This window comes from Herpailurus yagouaroundi, unplaced genomic scaffold, assembly GCF_014898765.1.
Source record: "Herpailurus yagouaroundi ecotype Mexico unplaced genomic scaffold, PumYag 140, whole genome shotgun sequence".
NCBI lineage: Eukaryota > Metazoa > Chordata > Mammalia > Carnivora > Felidae > Herpailurus > Herpailurus yagouaroundi.
Window position 1 is genome coordinate 40,746,472 of NW_024412395.1, and position 27,613 is coordinate 40,774,084.

Here is a 27,613-nt window from a genome sequence, read left to right on the forward strand (position 1 = left end):
GAATGACTTACACAAGATAGAGAGAGAGAGGACCCTACCACCCTAAGTGGGCTGCCCCACGGTGGTGCACCTGCCCCAAGGGAATCAGAATTGGGATTCCAGGCCTCCTGTTCCTGTGGAAGCAGAGATAGTGGCAGAGTGGGGAAGACCATGCTGGCAGAGATGGGGAAGGAAAAACACATTGTCCTCATTTTTGCTTTTCCCCTCTCACGTTTCTATATAGTAAAACAGGTTGGTTGTCTCTTCGTGGTTTATGCCACTCCTTTATTTACTCCCACATACGGTCTTGTTAATAACTGGTAGATATTTCTATTTGGGGGGTAAAAGGAAACAAATGCCCTATCCATCTGTGAGGCTCATGTTAAATATGTAGGGTTGGGGGGCGCCTGGGTGGCTCAGTCGGTTGGGTGTCCGACTTCGGTTCAGGTCATGATCTCGCGGTCCGTGGGTTCGAGCCCCGCATCGGGCTCTGGGCTGACAGCTCAGAGCCTGGAGCCTGTTTCGGATTCTGTGTCTCCCTCTCTCTCTGACCCTCCCCTGCTCATGCTCTGTCTCTCTCTGTCTCAAAAATAAATAAAACATTAAAAAAAAATTTAAATATGTAGGGTTGGGAAGGATGGAATCTAGAGGGGATGCCCCATGGATTCTAATTACTCACACCCTTCACATTTCCTTGGTTTGCCCTCCTTCACCATCACCTCCCGGACGACATCACTGCTGTTAGCTCAGATCATACTGTTGAAGGCCTTGCTTGTAAATGAGGTGAAAAAGAACCTACTTAATATAACGTCATGGTAAAGTAAGCATTTGCTCAAAAGAAGCCTTCCTTGCCTGGACATGCATTATATTCTATCCAATCAGTTGGGCTGCCCTCAGTACAGCCTCTCCTAAGGGATGGCTGCCCTTTGATGCCCTCCTGGCTTTCTGCACCTTGCAGAAAAGGAGGCCAATCAATGAGTTCTGGACAACAAGCAATCACACATCTAGGTTTTATGCCACAGACCCATGCCATCCAATACAGTAGCCACAAGCCACATGTATCTATTTATAGTAATATTTAAATTTTAATTAAAAGTATTTAATTTTAACAAATTTAAATTTTGATTTCTCCATTACACCAGCCACATTTCAAGTGCCCAAATCAAATGTGGCTTGTGGCTACCCTATTGGTCTGAACAGATACAGAACATTTCCATCATCGCAGAAATTTCTATTGTCAGCTACAGAAGGAATCCTCTTAGCCTTCTTCTCATCTCATCTTCTACATCCCCTATGAGACTGTGAGATTCTCTGAAAGTGGGGGTGGGGTTTTGTCACCTCTCAACCCCAGCTTCTTGTCCAGGGCTCTGAGGGAAGGCACTCACAAAATATTTGCTAAATGGTATGGATGATCCCTCCTTTTTGCTCCCACAGCATGTACCTACTTTGGTCAAAACACTTTAACATACTTTTTCCCTGAAAAAAGGTTTTATTGATTTGTATTGATTTTAAAAGTAATACAGAAAAATAGAAGATAACAAAAATCAACAGGTAATATTCTTACCTATATACAACCACTCTTAACATTTTGAAATATTTTCATTCATTATTTAACAAATAGATATTTTTGTTGTTTACTGAGGTATAATTTGCATACAGTAAAATTCACTTTTATATGATCTACGTATGATATGTGACAAATGGAATTGCCGCCACAATCTCTTGACTATTTCTAACAGCCTTGAAAGTCCCCTCCTGCCTCTTTGTGGCTAAACCACTCTCCCCACCCCCTCCTCTGGCAATCACATCTGATTTCTGGTCCTATAGTTTTGACTTTTCAAGAATGTCATATAAATGGAGTTATATAGTAACTGGCTTTTTTAGTCTTCTTTCATTTAGCATAATGCTTTTGAGATTCATCCATGTTATTGCATGTAATTATCTGTTCATTTTTTATTATTGTGGAGTAGTTTCCTATTGTATGGATGCACCACAATCTGTGTATCTGTCCTACATTTGATGGATTTGGGGGTTGTTTATAACTTTTGTCCATTATGAATAGGAGCTGTTAAAACATTCAGACGTAGATTTTTGTGCATACATGTGTTTTCATTTCTCTTGGGAAAATTCCTAGGAATTGGATTGTTAGTCACACAGTAAGTGTATGACTAATGTTACAAGATATTTTACAGGAAACTGCCATACAGACTTTCAAAGTGGCTTTTCCAATTGGCGTTCCCACCAGCTGTGTATGAGAGTTTCAGTTGCTCCGCATATTCATCAGGATGCTATATTTTCCTTTTCTTTCTTTTTTTCTTTTTTTTTTTGTTTGAGCCATTCTTATACATGTGTAATGTATTTCATTGTGGTGTTCATTTGTATTTCCCTATGATTAATGATGTTGAACATCTTTTATGTGTTTATTTGTTATCAATATCTCTACTTTGTGAAGTTTTTGTTTTAATCTTTTGCTCACTTTGTTAAATTGGGTTGTTCGTTTTCTTATTACTGAGTTGTTTCTTTATTCTCAATGCCAGCACTTACCAGAAATGTGTTCTACACATATTTTATTTGCCCTTCAGTTTGTGGCTGGTCTTCATTTCCTTAACAATGTTTTCTGAAGAGCAGAGGTTTTGGATTTTGTGTTTTTTTGGTTTTGGTTTTGGTTTTTTTTTTTTTTTTTTTTTTGAAGTGTAGAAGTCTCTAATTATACTGAAGAACAAAGAAATATTTCTAAGTAACTGCCATACGCTCAACTTTGATCAGCACTGGAGATCCAATAAAGCTTAAATTTGGACTTTTTATTGTTAACAAAATTGGCATCTATTGGCTCCTAGCCTACTTTTTCACTGTCTTATCATGAATAGTTTCACATCATTAAATATTATTTGAAAACATGACATGTAATGTGCACCTAGCATTCTCATGGCTATATCTTAACTATCCCACTGTATTTGGGAATGTTTATATTGATGCCAATCAATTCTAAAAAATAAAGAAAAAAACACATGATTGCCATCCTTGTGAAGAAGTCTCTGCACATCCCCAATTATCTTCTTAGTATGAATGTTCACAATGACAAAAGCTGGGGCGAAGGCATAGTGCTTTGTTTTCTAAGTGTCTCTTCAGAAAGACTATGGATGTCTCCAAACAAAAATCTTGACCTCCTTGTCGCACCAGAATGCAACCGAGAGCCTGTCACATTGTAGATGCACTGTGTATACTTGATGGATGAATAGTTGGTGAGAAAAAGAATTCCACTGAACTTCATCCTCTCCCCTGCCTCTGGCAAAAGAAAATAGGAGTTCCCTTAGCCGTCTACCTTGCCTTCTGAGATAAAGGGAACAAGAAGAAAGCTTTCTTGTAAGAGAAAACTTGCCAAGGAGATGGAGGTTCCCAGAAAGCGAGGTGACAAGCCCTGTTGCTGCTCGGCAATGCCCTGAAGGGGCCCCGCCCCCAGCCCATATAAAGCCAGGGTGCAGTGGGGCAGCAGCTGGCGCTCAGCCTCCAGAGCACCGGACTGGCATTGACACTGGCACACGCTATGGCAAATGAAGTGCAAGTCCTGCTCTCCCCGCTGAAAGGGGGGCATCCTCCTGCAGGTAGGCTACCCACCTGCCCTCCATCCTGCAGATGACCTCACTGGCCTCACTGCTGTCGCTGCTCCTCCTTCCACCAACCTTCGGCGGAGGCACCCCAACAGAGTGGAGGTTCTTAACATCCCCCTGTAGCTTTAACTTCATGCAACCTGCTTTCCCTCTATGTCTTTTTCAACCTTCTGGGCTTGTGTACAAACCACCTGGGGGTTTGTTAAGCCCCCGCTGAATTAAAAGCTAATGATCTAGGAAGGTACAAGGGACTCAGTGCTCGTGAAAAGGGACCTTCCCTTTCTGGCTGGAGATTAGCAGTGACACATCCACAGGAAGGTGATTGACTGCCATGGCAACCTTCCTCCCAAGAAGTTCCAACCCTAAGACTCAGTCACCCCAAGATGCCTGTACATCATCTGATTTTGTACCCAGGCAAACCAGTTTCCACAAAGAGGATGGCAACTTTATTTTTCTCTCTTTCTCTTCAGGCTTTGGGATTGAGCAGTGCTATCAATAATGTAGTTTACCTTGTTATCAAGCTAAGGAGCACTTTTTAATAAGGACCCAAGCACTGGAGGGGGCTGACTAGAAAAGGTAGCAATCAACGTGTTTTGCAAAGTAGCCACAGTTTTCTCTCACTCTTTTTTTTTTAACTTATGCTCTCTGAAATATGGAAATTAGTTTTATTGTACTTAACCATATGTTCATATAGATTGGCTGAGGTATGCAGGACTATTTTTAGCCAGCTTTATGTTCTTTCAAATGCCTTCCTTCTTTTTTCCTTAAGAAAGATCTCAAAATCTTGACCACTTTGTTCTTGCTTTTCTCCATTTACAAAATTTATTTATTTGTTGGTGTAATTCTTTGGCACCTCTAAGCCAAGGTTATTTCAGCCATCTTTGCTGCAGAGGATGCTGGCAGGTGTAACCTTCAGAAAGCTTCAAAAACTGACACAGAATTCAATGGCTTTCTGGTGGGTGGCCCACCTGAAAAGAGTCCGAATTTTACTACTAAATCTGAGCTTCAAGTTTTGGACACGGTGCCCTGGTTTCCTGTAGCAGACTCCTGACATTTTATATTTGTAATTGGATTTAGCAGTATTTAACATTATCTGTATTTAAAGTTAATGATGCTAACTAATGGTCAGGAACTATACATGCACATTATTAGAGGAGAAGCTCATTACAGAAAGACAAAAGAAAAAAGAACACATTCTCTTCCCGCCACTTCCACCCCAATCCTTCATAAAACGGATAAGCTAAAACCTGATTTGTTAAATTACATCTATGCACAAAGAACACAGAGATAAACTTAACCAAATGAAAGTTTGAATGAAACCACCAGGAACTTTCTGTCCCTCCACTAATGATTGCTAATTACTCTGTGTACATAGCACACCAAGACTCCATCAAGCATGTCACAATGCCTCTGGCATGACAATTAATTATTATGAACTGTGACACTACAGATAAGAGGTTTGGGATAATTGGAATGGAGATGAAGGCAGACTTTGGCCTCCCTGCTGAGAGCGAGGGAACAAAGAAACCTCATCCTTCAGCTCGTCTTGCTACATATTTGAAGCCTGAATCAGTTTGCTATGGCGCAAAATTGTATTCATGGCACAAAAATAATTCATTGCCAAGACTCCACTAAAACAGCACCTGACCTTTATAAACAATATAGAGATCCCTGAGAGCAGGAATCAGATGTGATTTGGTGGGGAGGGGCTGACACGGCCTTTGGAATCAGGCAGTCCCTAGGCTTAAACTCCGTTCCACATCTCTGGCCTCAGTTTCCTCATCTTTAAAGCAGGGGCTAATAGGGGTGCCTGGGTGGCTCAGTCAGTTAAGCGCCTGACTCTTGGTTTAGGCTCAGGTCGTGATCCATGATGCGGAATCAAGCCTCATATCTGGCTCTGCTCTGAGCATGGGGCCTGCTTGGGCTTCTCTCTCTCCCTCTCTCTTTGCCCCTCCCCTGCATACACCCTCACACTCTCTCGCTCGCTCACTCTCAAAATAGATAAACTTTTTTAAAAAGTTGAGATAGTATTAAAAAAAAAAAATGAAACGTCTGCGAAGTTAGCCAGCTGTAACTCTTTCCCGCCTACATGTGCAGTCTTAGCTGCTTTTCTTTCACGTATATGAATACAATATTTTGCATCTCTGTCGGCCCTGGTTATATATTGGTGCTGTGAAACAAGTCTACATTAAACATGACGTGGCCTAGCCGCTCGTCAGCATAGCTTTGACTTTTCTGCTCTTCTGATTTGCCTCGCTCTCAATTTTAGAAGAACCCCATTACACGAAGAGCCAAAAATGTGTGAGTGGAAAGTAAGATGAGGAAGCCAAGTAACTCGAAAGAACAAGAATTCCTGCATTTTTCTGCATCTCTTTCACTTTGTAATTTGTAAAATAAAACAAATACCGAAGGCTTAATTCTCAACTCCAGTCTGCTCAAGTCACCGTATGGGGGTTAGTCTGTGAGGCTCGAGGAGACGCTGTGTGATACCTGCTACCCCACACATTACGGGGCCAGGGGTTGGGATGACCATAGGACCAGCTGGTCTCCTAGACATGCCCACAGCCCTGCAGACCAACGATGCACCCTCATCCTTGTTTCACAGAGGAGCAGACTGAAAGTCAGCAAGGTTGAGGGACTGGTCCAAAGCCACAGCTAATGGGGAGTGGGGCTGAGCTTTGAAAAGAAAGTGGGCCCCATGGCAAAGCTCTCCTGCTCTAAAGCCCTCTCTCATTACTTCACCACCTTCTCCTGACTCTCCTTTTGGGTCTTGATTGGCATCTTAAAATGGGCTGAAACATGGGGCCCTTGGGTGGCTCAGTCAATGAAGCATCTGACTTCAGCTCAGGTCATGGTCTTGTGGTCCGTGAGTTCAAGCCCTGTGTCAGGCTCTGTGCTGACAGCTCAGAGATTGGAGCCTGCTTTGGATTCTGTGTCTCCCTCTCTCTCTGCCTCTCTGCCCTCATGCTCTGTCTCTCTGTCTCTGAAAAATGAATAAACATTTAAAAAATCTTGAAAAACATGGCCTGAAACATTGACTGTAAATGCAAAGTGAATGTTTTGCGAACATCTAACCTTTAGTTAAAATCTTCAAATATAAGTGCTAAGTCACAGGCAGAGTATGCACAAACCTTTGTGTTATTCAGCTTTCCCCCATTCATTTTCCACTGATTAGTGAAGGAAAAAAGTTTGTTTTGCTGGAGGATGTATCTTTGTTTACCTTGACTACCCTCTACCAAAACCTGTTGTCTGGAAAATCTTAACTGAAAAGTTATTATATAGTATTAATACTACTCAAAGAGAGCAAAGGTTCATTTTCCCCACATAAATTTAGATTTTTCTGATGAAACTATCCAAAAGGACATCTTTCTCTCTTACATTTTTTTTTCAACGTTTATTTATTTTTGGGACAGAGAGAGACAGAGCATGAACGGGGGAGGGGCAGACAGAGGGAGACACAGAATCGGAAACAGGCTCCAGGCTCTGAGCCATCAGCCCAGAGCCTGACGCGGGATTCAAACTCACGGACTGCGAGATCGTGACCTGGCTGAAGTCGGATGCTTAACCGACTGGGCCACCCAGGCGCCCCTCTTTTACATTTTTTAAATCTCTAGTTCATTTTGCTTATTGAAAGGACCTAAAGTCTTATATATTTGTACTGAAAAACCTGTTAAAATGTTTAATCCGTTCATATTTACCTTTCCCAACTGCAGTTGGTCCTTCTACAGAAATTCAAAAGGCAATATAGTCTCAAACATGGAATTGTGTAAATTATTACATCTTTAAGTAAACTAATTTAGATACAGTGGAACTTTGAAGCATTCTCATGAGCAGACCTATCTGGTATATTGAAAATGGGCAAGTACCTAATTGTGTTGGATTGTAAATACTTATTTGCAATGATTTATCAACAGGCTGGGAGACCAGTGTGATCAGTATTCCCAGCAGAACTTTGAAGATGACCCTCCCACAAACTGGTTCCATCTGGTTCAGTCACCCCAAGTAGTGAGAGCCTTAATCGATATCTTAGTGTATCCATCTACAGTATGGGGATATTAACTTCCATGTCTTTCTACTGTACATGGCTGACCAAGTAAATTACCTGCCCACCAGAACAACTTTGGTACAAGAACTGTGCTCTGGAAATCCAAGGTGTCTGTGGTTTACTTATGCTTCCTAAATGACTGAGAGCACACAGCCATCACAGAGAGAATTCAAAGATTCCTGGATGAAAGTAAGAATCTTCTGGGAGGATTTTTAATTTCCCTTCAAATATCTTTGTTTTATTGTTCTTAAGGACATTCTTAAGAATGCATTCTTAAATTTCTTCTGACATTCTGTTAAGTGCCTTATATTCTTTCAAAGGGAGGAAAGTAATTTATTTATTTTGGAGTTAAGACTTTATAATAAAGATCATCTAGTTCAACTTCCAGCAAATTCTCCAAAATCCTCCTAAGATGTTCATGACAAGTGGACTTTTTTTCTTTAACACATTGAGAGCCAAGGGACTTACTCTTGTCCTAGGCAACCTACTTCACTTGAATGACACAAACTAGCTAGGCTAGTAGCCAGGCTCTGCCTTTCAGGAATGTTCATCCTTTGGTCTTCATTCTCTCCTCTGGAACAACATGAAATAAATATGAGTAATAACAATTGTCAAGTGCCCACCATGAACCAGGTGCTTGTATCATCTCTATTCTCTAGAGCAACCTGAACAAATGGTATTATTGAAGGATGTAGAAACTGAGTCTTAGAGAGGTTTAAATATCTTGCTCAAGGTTCCAGAGCTCAAGTTTCTAGAGCCATCTGATCCTACATAAAATTTCCTTACCAAGAAGCCATTCCTCTTCCACATGATAGTCCCTCAGATCTTTGAAGATGGCACCTAAGTTCCCTTGAGTCTATCTTCTTCAGAAGTGATCTTTCCAGACTCCCCAGTTCCCCCTCTGGTCTAGACTTCCCTAGATTGTCCAGCTCCTTGCAGATGAGTGGCACAGAACTCAATATTCCAAATGGCTTCTCATCCTTAACTATTGCTTATTTTAACTGTTAACAAGTTGGCTTCTATAGTTGGTGATAATAGTCAGCCTGGTGGAAAAAAATATGTAGAAACAATAGCATCGGGGAAAACACAAAGAATATTAATAAGAAAATAATTACAGCCCTCCATATTTCAAAAGCACTTGTCACTGGGGCACCTGGGTGGCTCAGTCAGTTAAGTGTCCGACTTCGGCTCAGGTCATGATCTCACAGCTCATAGGTTCGAGCCCCACATCGGGCTCTGTGCTGACAGCTCGGAGCCTGGAACCTGCTTTGGATTCTGTGTCTCCCTCTCTCTCTGCCCCTCTCCTGCTCATGCTCTGTCTCTCTGTCTCTCAAAAATAAATGAATGTTAAAAAAAATTTTTTTTAAAAAGATACCTCACTTGTCACAAGGAGAATAAAAAATATAATGGGAGAGGTACTGAAGGCCCAAACTCTAGACCTCCTGTTTGACTCCTCTCAGTAGGAGAGACAACAGTGCTATGTATGCCATCACCCCTCACACAGAAGTGCACACCTCCTTAGTCTTCCCAGAAAAGCCATCCCTTCATTTATTTCACATTTACATTCCCTGGCTGTTCAGAAGATATTTTCACATCATGTGATTTCTGTTGCTGATTACTCTCTATGCCTTTTTCTCACGTAATGTTTGTCTGTGTGTGTGTGTGTGTGTGTGTGTGTGTGTGTGTGTGTGTGTGTGAATTTAAAGCAGATCATGTGTAAAAATAGCATTTTTTTCTAGACTGCATCTAATATTACAAAATTCTAACAAGAGGCTTTTATAATCAATGAAAAAACAAGTTGGTGATTCAAAATGACCAAGTGGAGTTTATTCCATGAATGCAAGAATGGTTTGATAGTAAGATATCCATTAATATATCTTTATATATTAATATCTGTTAATATAATTAACCACATTAAGGACAAAAACCATGGGTCGTATCCATGAATGCTAAAAAGATATTTGTAATTTTTTTTTATTCATATATGAAATTTATTGTCAAATTGGTTTCCATACAACACCCAGTGCTCATCCCAAAAGGTGCCCTTCTCAATACCCATCACCCACCCTCTCCTCCCTCCCACCCCCCATCAACCCTTAGTTTGTTCTCAGTTCTCAACAGTCTCTTATGCTTTGGCTCTCTCCCACTCTAACCTCTTTTTTTTTTTTTTCCTTCCCCTCCCCCATGGGTTCCTGTTAAGTTTCTAAGATATTTGTAATTTTTAAGCCCAATGAAATAGTATTTCCTTAATATGAAAAAATATATAAATATATATACATATATATCTGTGTGTATGTGTGCGTGTGTGTGTGTCCACCTAAGTGGAAAAACATGAAAAGCAATCTCTTAAAAATTAGGATAACAAAGATGTCAACTACCAAGACTAACATTGTTTGACAGGAAGTAACATTATAATTCTTTGCAAGTTATATAATTTTTTTACCTGAAAAACCTAAGGGAATCAACCAAAAAAAAACCTATTATAAATAATAAGAATTCAATAAGATCTAGGTATAAAATCAATGATACAAGAACAACAATCTGTCAGAGTTATCATTGAAGAATCAACCCCATTTACAACAGCAACAGCAACAAGAAAGATAAAATGCTTAGGGGTTAAACTTAACAATAAATGTGTGAGATTTATGCGAACCAGTTCCTTTTTTTTTTAATGTTCTTATTTATTTTTGCGACAGAGAGAGAGCATGAGCAGGGGAGGGTCAGAGAGAGAGGGAGACACAGAAGCAGAAGCAGGCTCCAGGCTCTGAGCTGTCAGCACAGAGCCCGATGCAGGGCTTGAACCCACAGACTGTGAGATCATGACCTGATCCAAAGTCAGATGCTCAACCGACTGAGCCACCCAGGAGCCCCTTATGTGAACCAGTTCCTCAGCGACCCAAAAGAATATACAAACAATGGAAAAGCATACCATGTTCCTAAATAGAGAGCCACTAGGAATATAAAGATACGAACTTTCCCTTTAAAAAAATCTATAAATTTAAAGTGAGACCATTAAAAAAAAAATACCAGCAGGACTGTTAAGGAAAGAATTGACAAACTGATTTTAAGGTTCATATGGAGGGGCACCTGGGTGGCTCAGTCGGTTGAGCATCCGAACTTGGCTCAGGTCATGATCTCACAGTACGTGGGTTTGGGCCCTACATTGGGCTCTGCGCTAATAGCTCAGAGCCTGGAGCCTGCTTTGGATCCTGTGTCTCCTTCTCTCTCTGCCCGTCTCCACTCTGCTCTGTCTCTTTCTGTCTCTCTCAAAAATGAACAAACGTTAAAAAAATTTTTTTAATAAAGTTCATATGGAAAACTAAATCAGAATAGCTAGTAAAATTCTGCAGAGGAAACAGCAAAAAAGTATTAACTCTATCAGACATTAAAATGTAATGCTACCATCACTGTGTGTCAACTATTCTTTAATAAATATATATTGCTACCATCATTAAACTAGAGTTGGAACTGCAGTAAAGAGATTAATAGAACAGAGTAGAAGTCAAATAGAAAAAAATGGACAAAAATTTGAGCAGTTCATGAAAAGGAAATACAAATGGCTTGTAACACGCAGACAGAAGCAAGCTCAACCTTTAATAAAATAGAAGAAATGCAAATTAAAATAAGATATCTTTTTCTTTGACTTCTTCGTTGACAAAACCAAACATTTCCAGCTCCCATTGTTGCCGGAGGTAGGGGAAAGGAGCATTGTCATCAGAGCTCCTGAGATTGTAAACAGGTACAACCTCTGGGAAGGGCAATTTGGCAAGATGTAACAAAATTTCAAATGCACATAGAACAAGATCACTTGTAGGAATTTATCCCACGGGTATACTTGCACTTGCGCAAAATTATGCATATAAAGCAGTATTTGTTGCAGCATGATTTGTGACATCAATGAATTAGAAACATCCAAAATGTCCAACATTTGGGAGTTGGTTAAGTAAACACAGACTGTTCATATAATGAAATTTTAAAGTAGATGTTAAAAAGAACAACACATGTCTACATAGATAGGGAATTTTCTCCAAAATTTATCATTGAGTGAAAGATAGAAACTAACCAGATGCAGAAGAATGTGTATCTTATGCTGCCATTTAAAAAATAGTAATACGATGAATGGATAAAGAAATTGTGGTTTATGTACACAATGGAATACTACGTGGCAATGCAAAAGAATGAAATATGGCCTTTTGTAGCAGCGTGGATGGAACTAGAGAGTGTGATGCTAAGTGAAATAAGCCATACAGAGAAAGACAGATACCATATGTTTTCACTCTTATGTGGATCCTGAGAAACTTAACAGAAGACCATGGGGGAGGGGAAGGAGAAAAAAAAAAAAAAGGTTAGAAAGGAGGGAGCCAAAACATAGGAGACTCTGAAAAACTGAGAACAAACTGAGGGCTGATGGGGGGTGGGAGGGAGGGGAGGGTGGGTGATGGGTATTGAGGAGGGCACCTGTTGGGATGAGCACTGGGTGTTGTATGGAAACCAATTTGACAATAAATTTCATATTTTAAAAAAAAATAGTAATATGATGGGGTGCCTGAGTGGCTCAGTCGGTTAAGTGTCTGACTTCATCTCGGGTCATGATCTTGTGCTTCGAGCCTTGCATCCGGCTCTGTGATGACAGCTCGGAGCCTGGAGCCTGGAGCCTGCTTCCGATTCTTTGTCTCCGTCTCTCTCTGCCCCTCCCTGGCTCACACTCTGTGTCTCTCTCTCCTTCAAAAATAAATAAACATTAAAAAAACTTTTAATTAATTTTTTTTTAATTAGTAATACAACGGGGCACCTAGGTGGCTCAGCTGGTTGAGTGACTCTCAGATTCAGCTCAGGTTGTGATCTCAAGGTTTGTGGGTCCAGCCCTAGGTCAGGCTCTGTGCTGGCAGCATGGGGCCTATTGGGATTTTCTCTCTCTCTCTCTCTCTCTGCCCCTTCCCTGCTCTCTCTCCCTCTCTCTCACACACACACACAAAATAAATAAACATTAAAAGAAAATAATTAAAAATTAAAAACATTAAAAATCGTGATATGTAGACCATCTGCATAAACACATTGGAAACATGTAACATTAGCAGTACCTAGGGAGATGAACTGGGAGCTGGAAATAATGGTAGGAGGGAGACTGCAGACCTCTTCGTGCTTTTTGAATTGTGTGCCTTATGGGTGTTTTACAAAATCAGCAAAATATGTAATAATTTTTAAAGAACAAGGGTCAAGTCAAATTCACAAGTGCATTGAGAAATAGAACGGGTTTCCCTTATTTTTCACTTTATTGGAACTAGTTTTAGAAATTGCCAATATGGCGTTTCCATAAAGAGAATTAACAAGTTCAAACAAATCAATGTCCATTTAGCTTTTTCTCATTTGAGTTTGTCAGATTTGAGATGTGCACATTTCCTGGGAACAGAAAGAAGTATTTGCTTTGACTTGCAATCTGAAATGGGTTGTTCCTTTTCAAAAGTTGATTTCATCTGACATTGTTAAACACTTGAATTGCTGTTAGGTCATCTGTAGCCTAATTAACACTAATTGACCTCCTGAATGGCAGGATTATTAATGTAGTTTAATTACTCATTAGAACCTCTGAGCTTGGCCAATATCAGAGGTTTGGGGTCCTGGATGGAAGGTGGGTATCCAGTGGGATCAGAGGCATTTCTCTTGAATTAAATGCCTGTTACCACTGCATGCCCTGACTTTTGGCTCATCTCTCAGAATCTGGCTTTTGAACGCTCTAGTTGGGAAAAAAAAAAATGCAAGCCTTGCACAAACTTTAATCTTGTGGGAAAACAAGAGGGTCACATTGTAATTGTCTGTTGCTATCATAAAGAATGTAATTGGTTTGATAACAAGAAAAAATGTTTTTCAGTGAAACACCTAAGGGAGTATGTTGTTATTCTCCTCCCCAAACCAAAAGTGTAAACCTCTTGTTTTTTTTAGCCTCAGTTCCTGCTCTCCGCACATCAAAAAGCAGACCTCAGCCCTTCTCCCCTTCCCCACCTTGTTTGCATGACACAATATTTTTTCTTCAATTCAGGGTAACGTTTTATTGTGTTATTTTAGATAAAAGCTGGGGCGCCTGGGTGGCTCAGTTGGTTAAGCATCCAACTCTTGGTTTCGGCTCAGGTCATGATCTCATGGTTCATGGGTTCGAGCCCCACGTCCGGCTCTGTGCTGACAGCATGGAGCCTGCCTGGGATTCTGTCTCCCTCTCTCTCTGCCCCTCCCCTGCTCTCTCTCTCTCTCTCAAAAATAAATAAACATTAGATAAAAGCTTAGATCTTCAGAAAGTAAGTTCTAAAATTTTTTTTCAAGTCTAAATTCATACCTTGAATAACAAAGCAAGACTACTCTTTCTATTCTAACCACGCCTCTGTGTTGATGCTTATTTTGTATAGTAAAAGCCGGAGGAATGCGAATTTCCAAAAAACAAGAAATTGGCGTCTTGGACAGACACACCAAAAAAACGGGATTAGAGAAAACAAGGTAGGGATTGCCTGATTTCTTCTCTTTCATCACCTCAAGGAGTTTTGAGTGACTCTGCTTCCAGAAGTCAGAGGCCTCCCTGCATTTTAGGACAAACCAACCCTTCCTAGACCTTTGCTGAACAGGGTTAAAGGCAGCCAGCCCAGGAGGGGTGGTGTTGGGGGATAAAGATGAAAGGCACATTCAGGTGAAAGGTGACTACCTTCTAGAAGATTCTGGACCCCCTCACCCTCCTCCTTCTCTCTGCAGCCAGCCCAGCTGCCTTGTCCTTATACTTAAAAAGCACAATCCTGACTTCATCTAAACCTGACTCATGTTCCTTTAGCCTATTTTCACATTAGCCTTTAAAATAGTGTCCCTAGGCTGGCCCTAGTTTCATAATATGCTTTCTGCTGTAGCAAATCTTCTGAATTAAAAATAAATGGGGTGGGTTTCTTTTTTCTTTTTTTTTTTTTTTTTTTTTGGTTTTGTTTTAAATCCATCACTCAATTATTTAGAAAATAATGGCCACTATATTTGGCATGGCCAGAAGGCATATAGATACTGAGGTTAGTTTCTCCCTGCTCATTCCCCTGTAACCTTGACAGAAGGCACAATTCCCAGAGCTAAGCAGAGAGCTGTGGGCTGGTCAGGCGCGCAAATGGCCTAACCACTGTGTACTGTGGTTAAAGAAAATGTGTTCCAAAAGAAAGAGACCTGCAAAACTGGCTCCTCCAAGTAGGTAATGAGGGCACTTCAGGGACAATTTCAAGATGGTTTCCATAGATGACTCAATAAGTGATTCAAAAAGAAGTCAATTGGAGGGCATTCAAGATGTATCCTAAAGAATTATAATGGTAGTAGTCCCAGAAAGAGAATGCAGAGGGAAATAGACTGTGTAATTTCTGTGGCTGTTTCATGTAAAATTATCTTTAATTCACTTTATTTTTTTAAGAGAGAATGAGTGGGGGAGGGGCAGAGGAAGAGAGAGACTCTCAGGCAGGCCCCACACCCAGCGCAGAGTCTGACTTGGGGCTCAGTATCACAACCGTGAGATCGTGACCTGAGCCAAAATCAAGAGTCGAATGTTTGACCTACTGAGCCTCCCAGGTGCCCGTCTTTAAATCACTTTTGAAGTTTTCTTCCCAATTTCTGGGAAAGAATTTTTTTGAGGATTTGTGCCACTTTAAAATGAAAGGCTCGGGGCGCCTGGGTGGCGCAGTCGGTTAAGCGTCCGACTTCAGCCAGGTCACGATCTCGCGGTCCGTGAGTTCGAGCCCCGCGTCGGGCTCTGGGCTGATGGCTCAGAGCCTGGAGCCTGTTACCGATTCTGTGTCTCCCTCTCTCTCTGCCCCTCCCCTGTTCATGCTCTGTCTCTCTCTGTCCCAAAAATAAATAAACGTTGAAAAAAAAATTAAAAAAAAAAAATTAAAAAAAAAATAATAATAAAATGAAAGGCTCATTTGCCCCATTACCAGTATGTTTTTGTTTCTTCTGCTATCAGAAAATAACTATCACATAATGAAAGCCAATGCTATAAATCCTCAACAGTGGGGGTCACATTTTATTCATCTCCGGACCCAACATCTAGGACAGTTCTTAGAATAGAGAAATCACTTGAAATTGAAAGCTGGCTTTATTCTGTAACTAAAACCTGATTCAGGCATAAGCCCTGTTTATTGTGACCTGGTTAACATGCCTGGGCCAGGGGCTCAGGAACAACTAAAAAGTCATGGCTTAGGGGCACCTGGGTGGCTCAGGTGGTTGAGCAACCAATTCGGATTTCAGCTCAGGTTGTGATCTTACTGTCGTGAGATTGAGCCCCGTGTCAGGCTCCACACTGGGCATGGGACCTACTTGAGATTCTCCCTCTCCCTTTCCCTCTGCCCCTCCCCTGCTCACACTGTCTCTATCTCTCTCACAAAAAATAAAATAAAATAAAAGTGTTTGCTTAGATATATCATCCAGTTGGCAGCCAGTGGACAAGTCATTTATTTCTCTACACTTCAGAAAATGGGGACTTAATTGTGTCGTCAGCTGAATGATGTGGGAAGAGTTGACTAGAGAGTAATAAGGTGGAGATTGGAACCCTCTTAAAAAACTCAATTGTTGCCTAAGAGTCATTAAAAGATGAGAATGGGACCACTTCAAAACATAAACTGTAAGAAGTAGCTCACTCTCTCTTGCCCTATTCACCAGCAACAGATATAGGTATGTGAGGCCTGATATGTGTAGGATTCGGGAGCCATTTTAAAGAAAAATAGTAAAACATTATAGCTATGAAGGGAGAAGGAGCCTGTTCAGGGGGAGGCCTGAAGCGGAAGCTTCATTAGCTCCACCCTAAATTCACCTCTGCTGTTGTCATCGCTTTGTGAGTGTATGCATGAGATACGAGGGCCTCATTTTCATGGACAGACATCCCTCCCTACGTCTTGGAGAATGGCTTTTGCAAAATGTATCATAGAAAATAAATTTCTGAGCATCATCGATCTACGTCCATTTCCTAATAACTTCTAACCAACACAAAACATCCAGAAAAAAAAAAATGCCAAGTACAGTTTCCATCAAGAAATTGTACTGCAGGCTGAGCCCTAACTGATGCTCTCCTACAAAATAAATTGGCCTGAGAAAAAGAAGCCGGACACAAAGGAGTATTTGCTGTGTGATTCATTGTATAAAGTACAGAAACACTCAGAACTAATCTACAGGGCTACAAGTCAGGGAAACAGTTATCCTCAGGGGCAGCTGGTTTAACTAGTTGTGAATATTCACCAGGCTATATACTTCAATGGAAAGATAAAACAAAAATACACTAGTAAAAGGGCACCTGGGTGGTTCAGTTGGTTAAGCAGCCGACTTCAGCTCAGGCCATGATCTCACGGTCCGTGAGTTCGAGCCCTGTGTCAGGCTCTGTGCTGACAGCTCAGAGCCTGGAGCCTGCTTCGGATTCTGGATCTCCCTCTCTCTCTGCCCCCGCTCTCAAAAATAAATAAACATTAAAAAAAATTAAATACACTAGTAAGAATAATTTGACCTACAAAGATTTTTGTAGCACATGGGCACACAGAAGCAGAATTTTTTGCCTTCTAGATATTACCAAGCAAGTGTAAAGACTTACAGGCCAAGTAGATAGCCCCTTGTATAAATCATTTAGCCTCCTTAGTAAGAAAGTTTTCCCATCCTATATGAAATTTTGTCTCATCTTTACAGCGCCATTGCAAATATTGCCAAACTGCAGGCAATGGATACCCTGAACGACACACTGGAGAAGGTGAGCCACGGGTGAGACCCCTCACAGGATGCGCCCAGTCAGTATTTATCCAACACACCAGTCTGCATGGGTGAATGAGCACTGACCACTGAGCCTCTACCCAGCTCAGAGATCTGATGTCCTATGAGAGAATCTACTCTCGGTCCAAGGAACACGAAGAGGTTTTGGTGAGAAAAGTTGTTTCTCCCAAATTCCTAATGTCTATTTAATAAACCTTTTCAAAGATAAGATAGAAAATGAGGCAAGCATCATGATACCAAATTGGCACAGTTTTACTCTGCCATGTTTTTGTAAAAAAGCAGCTTATGTAATAGAAATTCAGAAGTTTTTGATCTTTCTCCCCTCCATAAGGAAATACTTGATTTCAAGTGAAGGTGGGTGGTGGAGGGTTGCATGGCTAAGGGCTGGAGGAAGATTAGGCACTGGGTTTATCCAGTAAAATTTTTTTATGAAGGTGGTTGGCCATTGCCATTTTTGTTTCTATGTTTTGTATTTCTTCTAAGTACCTCCAGAAACTCAGAAAACTCTTACCAGATTGACAGGGGTTTGGTTTGGATTTACTAGTTTGTTTTTACATTTTGTGGGTGAATGAAGTGAGGGTCCTTATTCTACTTCCAGAGGGCAGATACTTGCATTTAAGCCTGTGAATAACCACTCTTTCTGCTGCTTTCACATTAATTGAAGGGACAGGATTGCATAATTTATAGAAGGAAGACTAGCTATTGCCGTCAAAATCAGGGATCTGGAAAAGACTGGAGCATAAACTGAGCAGCTAGGCCTCTAGGGCCCCCATTTGGTAGTGACTTCTCCACTCCCAAGGTCAATTTGACCTTGACCAAATTACTTACCCTGTGCCTTAGAGAAGTCATTTGTAAAATGGAGGCAAGGAAGAGTATATACTTCACAGGGCTGTTGTGTGAAACAGAGGAGTTTCTACATATGAAGTTCTTAGAACAGTGCCTGGCACCTAGTAATCTGTTTGCACTCTGTTCTGGTTAGTAGCACTGGTTTTATGACAGCGAAATAAAAAGGTGTGTATGAAGTCCATGGGGTGTAATAAGGCAGATGGTACATGGCAAGATCTTTTTTTTTTTCTTTTGTAATCTTTACGCCCAACATGCAGCTCAAACTCACGATCAAGAGTCACAGGCTGTACCAACTGAGCCAACCTGGTGCCCCAGGACAAGGCACGATCTTGATTATAGGGTACAGCTACAAAGCCTCTAAGGTGGGGGGCTTGGTTCTCCTACAAATTGACTTGAGGTGAGGTCATAAGCAACCCTTTGCCTTCCTAGCTTTAGAAGAAGGGTAGGGATAGATGGTGCCCTGCCAGGGCAACACAACCTGCCTACTTCTGCGTCTCACATTCTCCTGCACCTGCCCACTATCCGCCTCTTCCTGAGGGACCAGAGCATGTCCACACTTGTAAGTGGAACTGGATGGAATAGACACATTCCCCTAGAATATATGTTAACCCCAAATAAAATGTTTAAAGAGAGTGGTCAATAGAGGTTGATGATGCTATACTATATTAGGTAACAGTGCCAGAGTCTATATTGCTTTTTATAGACATATATGCTTGTGTCTATTACATACAAGAGTTCTTTTCCTTTCCGTTAAAAATATTACTTCCTTATTTCACAGATTAAAAGAAAAATCAAGGGGCGCCTGGGTGGCTCAGTCAGTTAAGCATCTGACTCTTGGTTTCGGCTCAGGTCATGATCTCATGGTTTCGTGGGTTTGAGCCTGACATCGGGCTCTGCACTGACAGGGCAGAGCCTGCTTGGGATTCTCTCTCTCCCTCCCTCTCTGCCCCTCCCCCACTTGCAAGGTTTCTGTCTCTCTCAAAATAAATAAATAAAAGGTAAACAAAAAAGAAAACAAGAAAAATCAACAGGAGTAATAACAAGTTGTATTCATAAATCATAAGAAAACATTGAGCTGATGTGCTGTTTTAACAGCAACTATACCTATTTAAAAAAAAAAAAAACACCTTTAATACTTAGTTCAATGTTTACTCTCATAGGACTGTGGCTAAGACTGCACAGGTTACTGGGTAGAACAGGTCTGACACAAGACATCAAATGGGTCTCCTGCTGCCTCTGTCACTCACTAGCTATGTGTCCTTGGGAGATTTCTTCCCTTTTCTGTGCCTCAGTTTCCCCATCTGTAAATAGGAATGTGGTTCATAGTATGCGCTTCCTTGAGATCCTGTGAGAAGAAAATGAAGTTATATGCAAAGTACAGCAGAGCCAGATGCAATTAGCCCTCATAAGTGTTAGCTTCTATCCCTAAGCAGCTATCTTACAGGACATCACTCAGAATCCCAGGCAAAGGATAAGAGGCCAGCAACAAAATCAAGTCCCAAGATCCCTGTGTATGACTATCTTGAATATGGTAGTTAGAGGGACCCATGTGTTTTCTTACCACGAAGAAAAATCCTCCCTGAATCCATAGTTCACCCTGAAGCGTAATAAGATTTTATAAGAAAGGTCAACTTGGAGTGGAAAGACCAATGCCTTTTAGAAAACTAGATCTGCTGAGATCAGTGGTTGTCAGGAGCTGGGGATGAGAGGAGCAGTTGACCACAAAGGGACAGGAGGGAATTTTGGGGGGTTGAGGGTTCTGTCTCTTGATTTTGGTCACAGACTATACATACTTATGGAAAGTCATGGAACTGTACACTAAAAGGGTATATTTTACTGTAGATAAGTTATACCTTAATTTTTTAATGAAAAATGCACAAACCCTATAGCCTCGTATAAAAATTAGGATATATAAAAGATGTAGTGATGTAAGTACAGGTATCTGCTGATGGATTTTCACATGCATTATGATTCCCCTCATAATATGTATTGTCATGAAGACCCAACAATACACAATTAGCCAGAAGAAATACACTAGCAGAAATGAGGGTCATATCTTCTGCATTTTAGTAACATTCATTCATGCACTCAACTAGAAGTATGTCTAGTTTCAAGAACCCATGTTAATTCTCATACCAATGCAAGAATTTAAAAGTCTAAGACAGAAAGAGGGCAGTCCTATTCATAGGATCTCATCAACCGCTGAAACATGGTAAGAAATTTCTATCCATATGTTATTTATCTCTGGATGACCCACTTTAAAATCAACCTAGGGTTTGAGATTTGGGAGATTGAAAAACAATCCCCCAAAGCTTGGAATTGTATGAATCTAAGTGGCAAGCAGCCTAAAATTTTCCTCTTCCACGATTTCCAACTCCTCCCTGCACACAGACCTCTCTCCCACTACTTTTTTCCTTCCCCCCCCTACCTCTCCAGTCAGCCCTTCCTGCCTCTTCCAGCCCTACATGATGAGAGAATTCATATTGCCTGGTGACAGGTCATACAACATGATATTCCTGCAGAAAAGAGGTTTTGCTTTTTTTTGTTTTCTTTTGTTTTTTTATTTTTTTAATATATGAAATTTATCGTCAAATTGGTTTCCATACAACACCCAGTGATCATCCCAAAAGATGCCCTCCTCAATGCCCATCACCTACACTTGCCGCGGGGCCACCCCCCCCCCCCCAACCCTCAGTTTGTTCTGTTTTCAAGAGTCTCTTATGCTTTGGCTCTCTCCCACTATAACCTCTTTTTTTTTTCCTTCCCCTCCCCCATGGGTTTCTGTCAAGTTTTTCAGGATCCACATAAGAGTGAAAACATATGGTATCTGTCTTTCTCTGTATGGCTTATTTCACTTAGCATCACACTCTCCAGTTCCATCCACGTTGCTACAAAAGGCCATATTTCATTCTTTCACATTGCCACGTAGTACTCCATTGTGTATATAAACCACAGCTTCTTTATCCATTCATCAGTTGATGGATATTTAGGCTCTTTCCATAACTTAGCTATTGTTGAGAGTGCTGCTATAAACATTGGGGTACAAGTGCCCCTTATGCATCAGCATTCCTGTATCCCTTGGGTAAATTCCTAGCAGTGCTACTGCTGGGTCATAGGGTAGGTCGATTTTTAGTTTTTTGAGGAACCTCCACACTCTTCCAGAGTGGCTGCACCAGTTTGCATTCCCACCAACAGTGCAAGAGGGTTCCTGTTTCTCCACATCCTCTCCAGCATCTATAGTCTCCTGATTTTAGCCACTCTGACTGGCGTGAGGTGGTATCTGAGTGTGGTTTTGATTCGTGAAAAGGGGTTTTGTAACCCCAAAAGCTCTCTAAACTAAAAATCTGGGAGAACCGGTCTCAGACCAAGTTCCATCAACTCCTTAAAGGCTGTTTGAACTTTTAGAAGTCATGTAGCTCCTCTGAGATTTATGGTTGCTCATTTAATCTTTTTTTTTTTAAGGCAACGAATGAGAGAGAATGATACTGTCAAACATAATTCTTTAGACAGTTATGGAAGTTAAATTTGGCAATAGTTGTGAAGCTTCTCTGGACATGAAAGTATCCAGTTAAAGCATGAGTAACAAGATTGGGTTATGGTGTGGAGGGGGATGGAATGTTGAAACCTAGTTAAAGTTGGAGCCACTTTTCAAGTTGCCAGATGTGTCACCATTGCCAAAGTTAGTGAGATGTATGTGAAATGGGATCCTGGGGGAGTGGAAACTATCAAAGGCATCTGCAAATCTAAAAAGGTTTCTCCTGTTCTGTAGATTAACATCGCTGTAGGAGTATCCTTGAATTTCATTGACTGGAGCTGAATGTTTTGTTTTAAGCATTTTGCTTAACGGGGTGTGGAAATCAAAGTGCCAACATTCAAGTTGGAAGTTAACACCCTGGAAAGATGAATGGAAGAGCTCCAGTCTGCTAACACTACCTAACTTCAGGCTCTAAAACAAAACCTGCCGCTGATTTTCTTGCATCTAGAATTTCTCTCCTAGCTCCAGTCATGAAGATTTTTATCATACTTCTTTTGTGTTTTCTCTGAAACTAAAACTATAGGTTCTGAGGTCACAACTACCCAAGATGAAGGTAAATTCTCAATGGAGTAGTTTCTATTGATCTGCTTTTCAAATTCAGTGTGTTGTCCCTTCTATGATGGAGTCACAGCAAGGCAGAATCCTTTTACATATACTGGCCTTAAATTCTTTCTCTTCTGGGGCTACCCTGGATTCTCTTATCCTAATAAATCTGGCAAGAAACACCTTTCTCTTTAGAAACCCTATCTTTTTTAAAAAACTAAGATGAAAATTCCAAAGCTTCCCCAAAGTTCAGATGCCAGTCTGAAAGACAGCTGGTTGTAGGTTGTACTCTGGAAAGATATTCCTACTTATTTCTAGTTCCAGTTTGAAAATAAAATCTTCCTATTGCCCTTGATACAAAATTTACAGGAAAAAAATTAGGCCGTTTGGAACTTGACCATTTTACTTACAGTCTGATCAGTTCTGATGGAAGACTCTTTATAGACTCTCCACTGACAACCCCCAAGTCCTTCTACATTAAGGTGTTCCTGTTCCTGATTGAGGGAGTGGGGCATAGGAGAGAACTTGATTCTCTTGTTGTATATTCAAGAGTTGCTATACAGTCTTGCTACTCCCCCAAACCTGTACATCTGTAATTTAATAATTATGGGCAACTTCCCTAAGCCTATGGTCTTTGCCAGAATCATTTCCACTTCCTTCTCAATCCTGTCAATTTTTTCCCCCTAAACTTTCCCAGATCAGTTCCCAGATGGCCAACAGGCCCCAGGGACAGTCTCCCATTCATTCTGATCTGCAACAAGCCCCTCCTAAAAAGCAATTGAGTGGAACTTTTAGGATCTATCTCCGTTAAATGCCTTAGTTAAAATGTAACCCCAACCCTTGTGCATTACTGGTGGAAACATTAAATGTTACAGCCACCATAAAAAAACAATATGGCAGTTCCTGAAAAAAATTAAACATAGAATTATCACATGATCCAGCAATTCCACTTGTGGGATATACCCCAAATAATTAAAAGCAGGGATTTGAATAGATGTTTGTACACCAGTGTTTATAGCAGCGTTATTCATGATAGTTAAAAGGTGGAAGCAACCCAAATGTCTATTATCCTATGGGCCTATCCAAATGAAAAGATAAACAAATTGTGGTACATACACAGTCAGTGGGATATTATTCAGTCTTAAAAAGGAAAGGGATTCTGACACATATCACAACAGGAGTAACCCTTGAAGACATTGTGCTAAATGAAATAAGCCAGACACAAAAGGACAAATATACTTCCTGAGTCCACTTCTCTGCCACACCTGAAGTAGTCAGAATTCATAGAGACGGAAGGTAGAATGGTGGTTGCTGGAGGCTGGCAGTGGGGAGGAGGGAGTGAGGAGTTATTGTCTAAAGGATACAGAGCTTCAGTTTGATGTGATGAAGAAGTTCTGAAGATGAATGGTAGGGATGGTTGCACAACCATGCAAATGTATCTGATGCCACTGAAGTGTACACTTAAAAATGGCTGAAATAGGGGCGCCTGGGTGGCTCAGTCGGTTAAGCGGCCGACTTCGGCTCAGGTCATGATCTTGCGGTCCGTGAGTTCGAGCCCCGCGTCGGGCTCTGTGCTGATGGCTCAGAGCCTGGAGCCTGTTTCAGATTCTGTGTCTCCCCCTCTCTGACCCTCCCCTGTTCATGCTCTGTCTCTCTCTGTCTCAAAAATAAATAACGTTAAAAAAAATTTTAAGAAAAAAAAAAAGAAAAAAAATGGCTGAAATAGTAAATTTTGTTCTGTGTAGTTTACCACAATTTTTTAAGTGATGAGAAAAAAAAAAAATGCAACCTCTAAAGTATGGAGATAAGCCTGAAGATGATCAGGTAACAAGTTAGTGCCGCCAGTCCCCTCCTGTCCCACCCCCACAGGGGTCACTCTCATGCCTGCAGAGCAACAGTCAACTCTGGGGCTTCATCTCCTCAGTCTCAACTTGCCATCTTGCCCTGTCTCACCTTGGTTACTTGCCCACATTTCTGTTAGGTAAGAATTAACTTGTTTCCTTTCTCTCCCCTTCACCTTATGTTTGACTTTAACTACCTTGCCAAATTGTTGTCCTACCTGTAATCTCTTGAATGTGGTTGATCTGTTTTAGTCAACATTAAACACACCCAGTACTTCCAGTAGTTATCTGGAAGAAAACTACTAACGTTGGTGGCCTCTCAAGTTTCCTTTTGGTTCTAATGTTGAAAGAAAAACAAAACAAAACACTCTGCCCTGACCACACTATAAAATGCCTGTCATGTGGCCCAATGATAATTGATCTGACAAAAAAAAAAAAGTCACTGGTTCTTTTTTTGGATTCTAAAGCAACATTTACGACCAATATCTCAATTATGTGTCTTCCTTCCTGCTGGAATGCCAGCAGAGACCATCCTTGGGTTTAATTATTATATTACTTCTGTCTGCTCATTGTAAAAGGAAAATTTTAGAAAAATACTGATAGGCAAAGTAAAGCAAATGGCTGGGAATTGCCCTATAATTCCTCAAAGATAACCATTGTTAACACATCAGTGTATACTTTTCCAGCCTGTTTAATTTTTTAAGACTAAGAAGAAAGGACTTTCTGGAGTCAAGTTTCACAAGAAGGGGAACTCTGTGTGCCCAGAGCTCAGGGATATTTGAGAGGAGATATAAGGCACATATGTTTTCCCTGGCTTAGAAGAGCCCAAACAAACTATAAACAATGTGATGCCTGGGGTCATGCGCAGTTTATCTCCCCCTTTATTTAACTTGAGTGTCAGGGCAAGGGCATCTAAATTCTACAGTGATAAGTTAAATTCCTCATGAGCTGAGGCATCCCTTCCTTGCTGGCTAAGGCAAGTGTCCTTATTAGGTATTTTTCTATTTTATCCATCAGCTTAGACACCAAGAACTGGAATGGACCCAAAAGGTCACTGGGTCAAAATTCTCTTCCTGAGAAAACTATGTCTGAATTGCTCACCGCATTGGGCATCTTTTCCATCTTAAGCTGTCCTTAGTGTAAATTCCCTAAGGTCTCTTGGTTCCATGTGAAATTCCTCTTATTATCAAAAGTGTCTGTGTCCCCTGAAAGCCATGTAAGCCCTTTTCCTCATAGATGTCTTCTGTGGGATGAATAATGAGATCTTTTGTTACCTGAAGCTGGTAATCACTCTTCAGCTTTCCATTTACCAGGCTGTAGAGATTGGACCATGTGAAATAGCCAATACTGGACCATTTTTACCTACAAATACAGCCATTTCACACGCTTCAACGTACTAACTGACCCTAACTCTTCCTAACTTCTTTCAGAGGCTCCTTATTTCTGCTCTTTTGACAATGGAGGTGTTCCTCCCCTACAGGACCTTCCCCAGTGTCCCCATAGCCTCCTTGGAAAATAGTGATCCATATATACATACTAGTGCCAGAATCCTTGCTAATCTTGTAGGAACAATGAGATGTGATCAACCCTTTCTACCCGTACAGATGTCACTTCAAAACATACATATAAATGCACATGTATCTTCTATATGTTATCTTGTATATACTATTATTTATAATTTTCAAAATCAGGAGCCAGCTAATGAGAGAAAACCCAGGTGAACATATACACATATGAGCCCAGAGCTGGAGGTGGTTTAGGAAAAGAGATACTAAAGAAGTAACCAAAAACTGTGAGGTTCCCCTGACCAAACCGTATTGTTCTCTGCTACTCATACTTCATGACCAAAAAAGGTCCAATACGCTTATTTTTTCTTTCTTTCTCACCTCTAGCTCAGCCATAAATTTCCAGCAGCAGTGCATATGGCACATCAAAAACCCAGACCTGCTCTGGAGAAGGTCACTCCACTGAAAAGGATCCACATTATTCAGCAGCCTCGGAAATGTTAAGCTGGGACGTAAAACACAGCCGTCTGGCCAACTGCCTCAAACATCTGACAGCTTAGCAAAAGGACCAAAACTTTCCATAGGTCTAGTACACTTGCTTGGTAAATAAAACAGCTTTTGTATCTTCTCTTTTTACTTTAGATAATAAAGCATCCAAAGTTATAAATCCAGTGCCTTCCTGGGCCTCCTTTTGATGCAGGTCAGGAGCCCACTGAAGTTTACACATGTAATTCTGTTGAATGAGTGGAGAATCCAGAATACTTGACTATTCCACTCCACCTCTCAGGATAAGTCTTTTTCTCCTTGATGCTGACCCTGAGCTGTTCCACCCACAGTGAGTTCTTCCTAAAGGACAAATGAGTACAAAGGCTGTATAAAGGCCAATACTCTATGCAAACGTGAGGAGTGAGTCTTCTCCATATGTTTATCTTAAGATCCTCAAGTCTTCCTTTGAGGTAAAATGTCATTTCCAGTTCCCCACATAAAAACTTAGTTTGTTTTGAAGGCTTGGTGAGGGAAAATGAAAATTTTAGATTTGTTACAAACATACTCTCCTCTGCAAAGCAATCAAGGGTAGAAGGTAGAATTAGAATTTCCATTGGAGATTTGCTCAGGGCTGCCCACAAAGTTCATCTGTAGAACCTAGGGGGTCACAACGCTACAGGGCATTGTGGTTGGGGTATAGATGTTGATTTTAATTGGAGGTAGGAGTAGGAGGGAAAGTATTGTCATAGCTAACCCTGCTCTAGCTCTCCTACCCTCCACAGCTCTCTCTCTCTCCGCCCCCCACCCCCCACCCCATATACTCACCTGTGAATAGCCAAGGCTGTCTTCAGGTGATAGTAGGGACAACCAGGTTCTTTTTTCACAAAGGTTATCTGTCACAGTTCTATTCTGCACCTCTAATTAATAATATTATCTGGGGCACCTGGGTGGCTCAGTCAGTTAAGCATCGGACTTTGGCTCAGGTCATGATCTCACCGTACATGAATTCGAGCCCTGCATTGGGCTCTGTGCTGACAGCTCAGACTCTGTGCCTCCCTCTCTCTCTCTGTTCCTCCCCCACTTATGTTCTGTCTCTCTTAAAAATAAATGAACATTAAAAAAAATTTTTTTTAATAATAATGCTATCCAACAATCAACACTTGTCTTGACCCAAAAAAGTGGTCAGTACTCGAGTCCATCACATTATAGTTTGATAACCCTTGGGGAGTGACCAGGTGCCATGCCTATCTCTGATTCCTGGAACTCCAAAAGCACTTAGCTGAGGCCCAGTGGTCATGCTGATGTATCTCACCCCCTCCACCACACCACCCCCCCCCCCAGCATTGTTTGGCTCTTTTTCAGGAACAAGAAAATTGTCTGAGACAATATTGAAACTTCAGCCAATGCCAGTATGAATCAATAAGACAGTTAGTCCTAACCACCTCACTTTGGCTTAGCTTAGTTCCTTG

General features: G+C 41.1%; 1 protein-coding gene across 2 annotated transcripts; it reads left to right on the forward strand.

Moving 5' to 3' along the window:
- Positions 1–3,457: 3,457 nt before the first annotated feature.
- DAPL1 (death associated protein like 1) lies at positions 3,458–26,329 on the forward strand. 2 transcript variants are annotated; one of them, XM_040475152.1, is made up of 5 exons: positions 3,458–3,581; positions 14,031–14,118; positions 17,308–17,368; positions 22,293–22,322; positions 26,046–26,329. In XM_040475152.1, exons 1-5 carry the CDS (start codon positions 3,524–3,526, stop codon positions 26,160–26,162), a joined length of 354 nt encoding a protein of 117 aa, XP_040331086.1. In that variant the 5' UTR covers positions 3,458–3,523; the 3' UTR covers positions 26,163–26,329. The 2 variants fall into 2 exon arrangements, with proteins under 2 accessions (XP_040331086.1, XP_040331087.1); XM_040475153.1 differs by lacking the exon at positions 22,293–22,322.
- Positions 26,330–27,613: the final 1,284 nt, after the last annotated feature.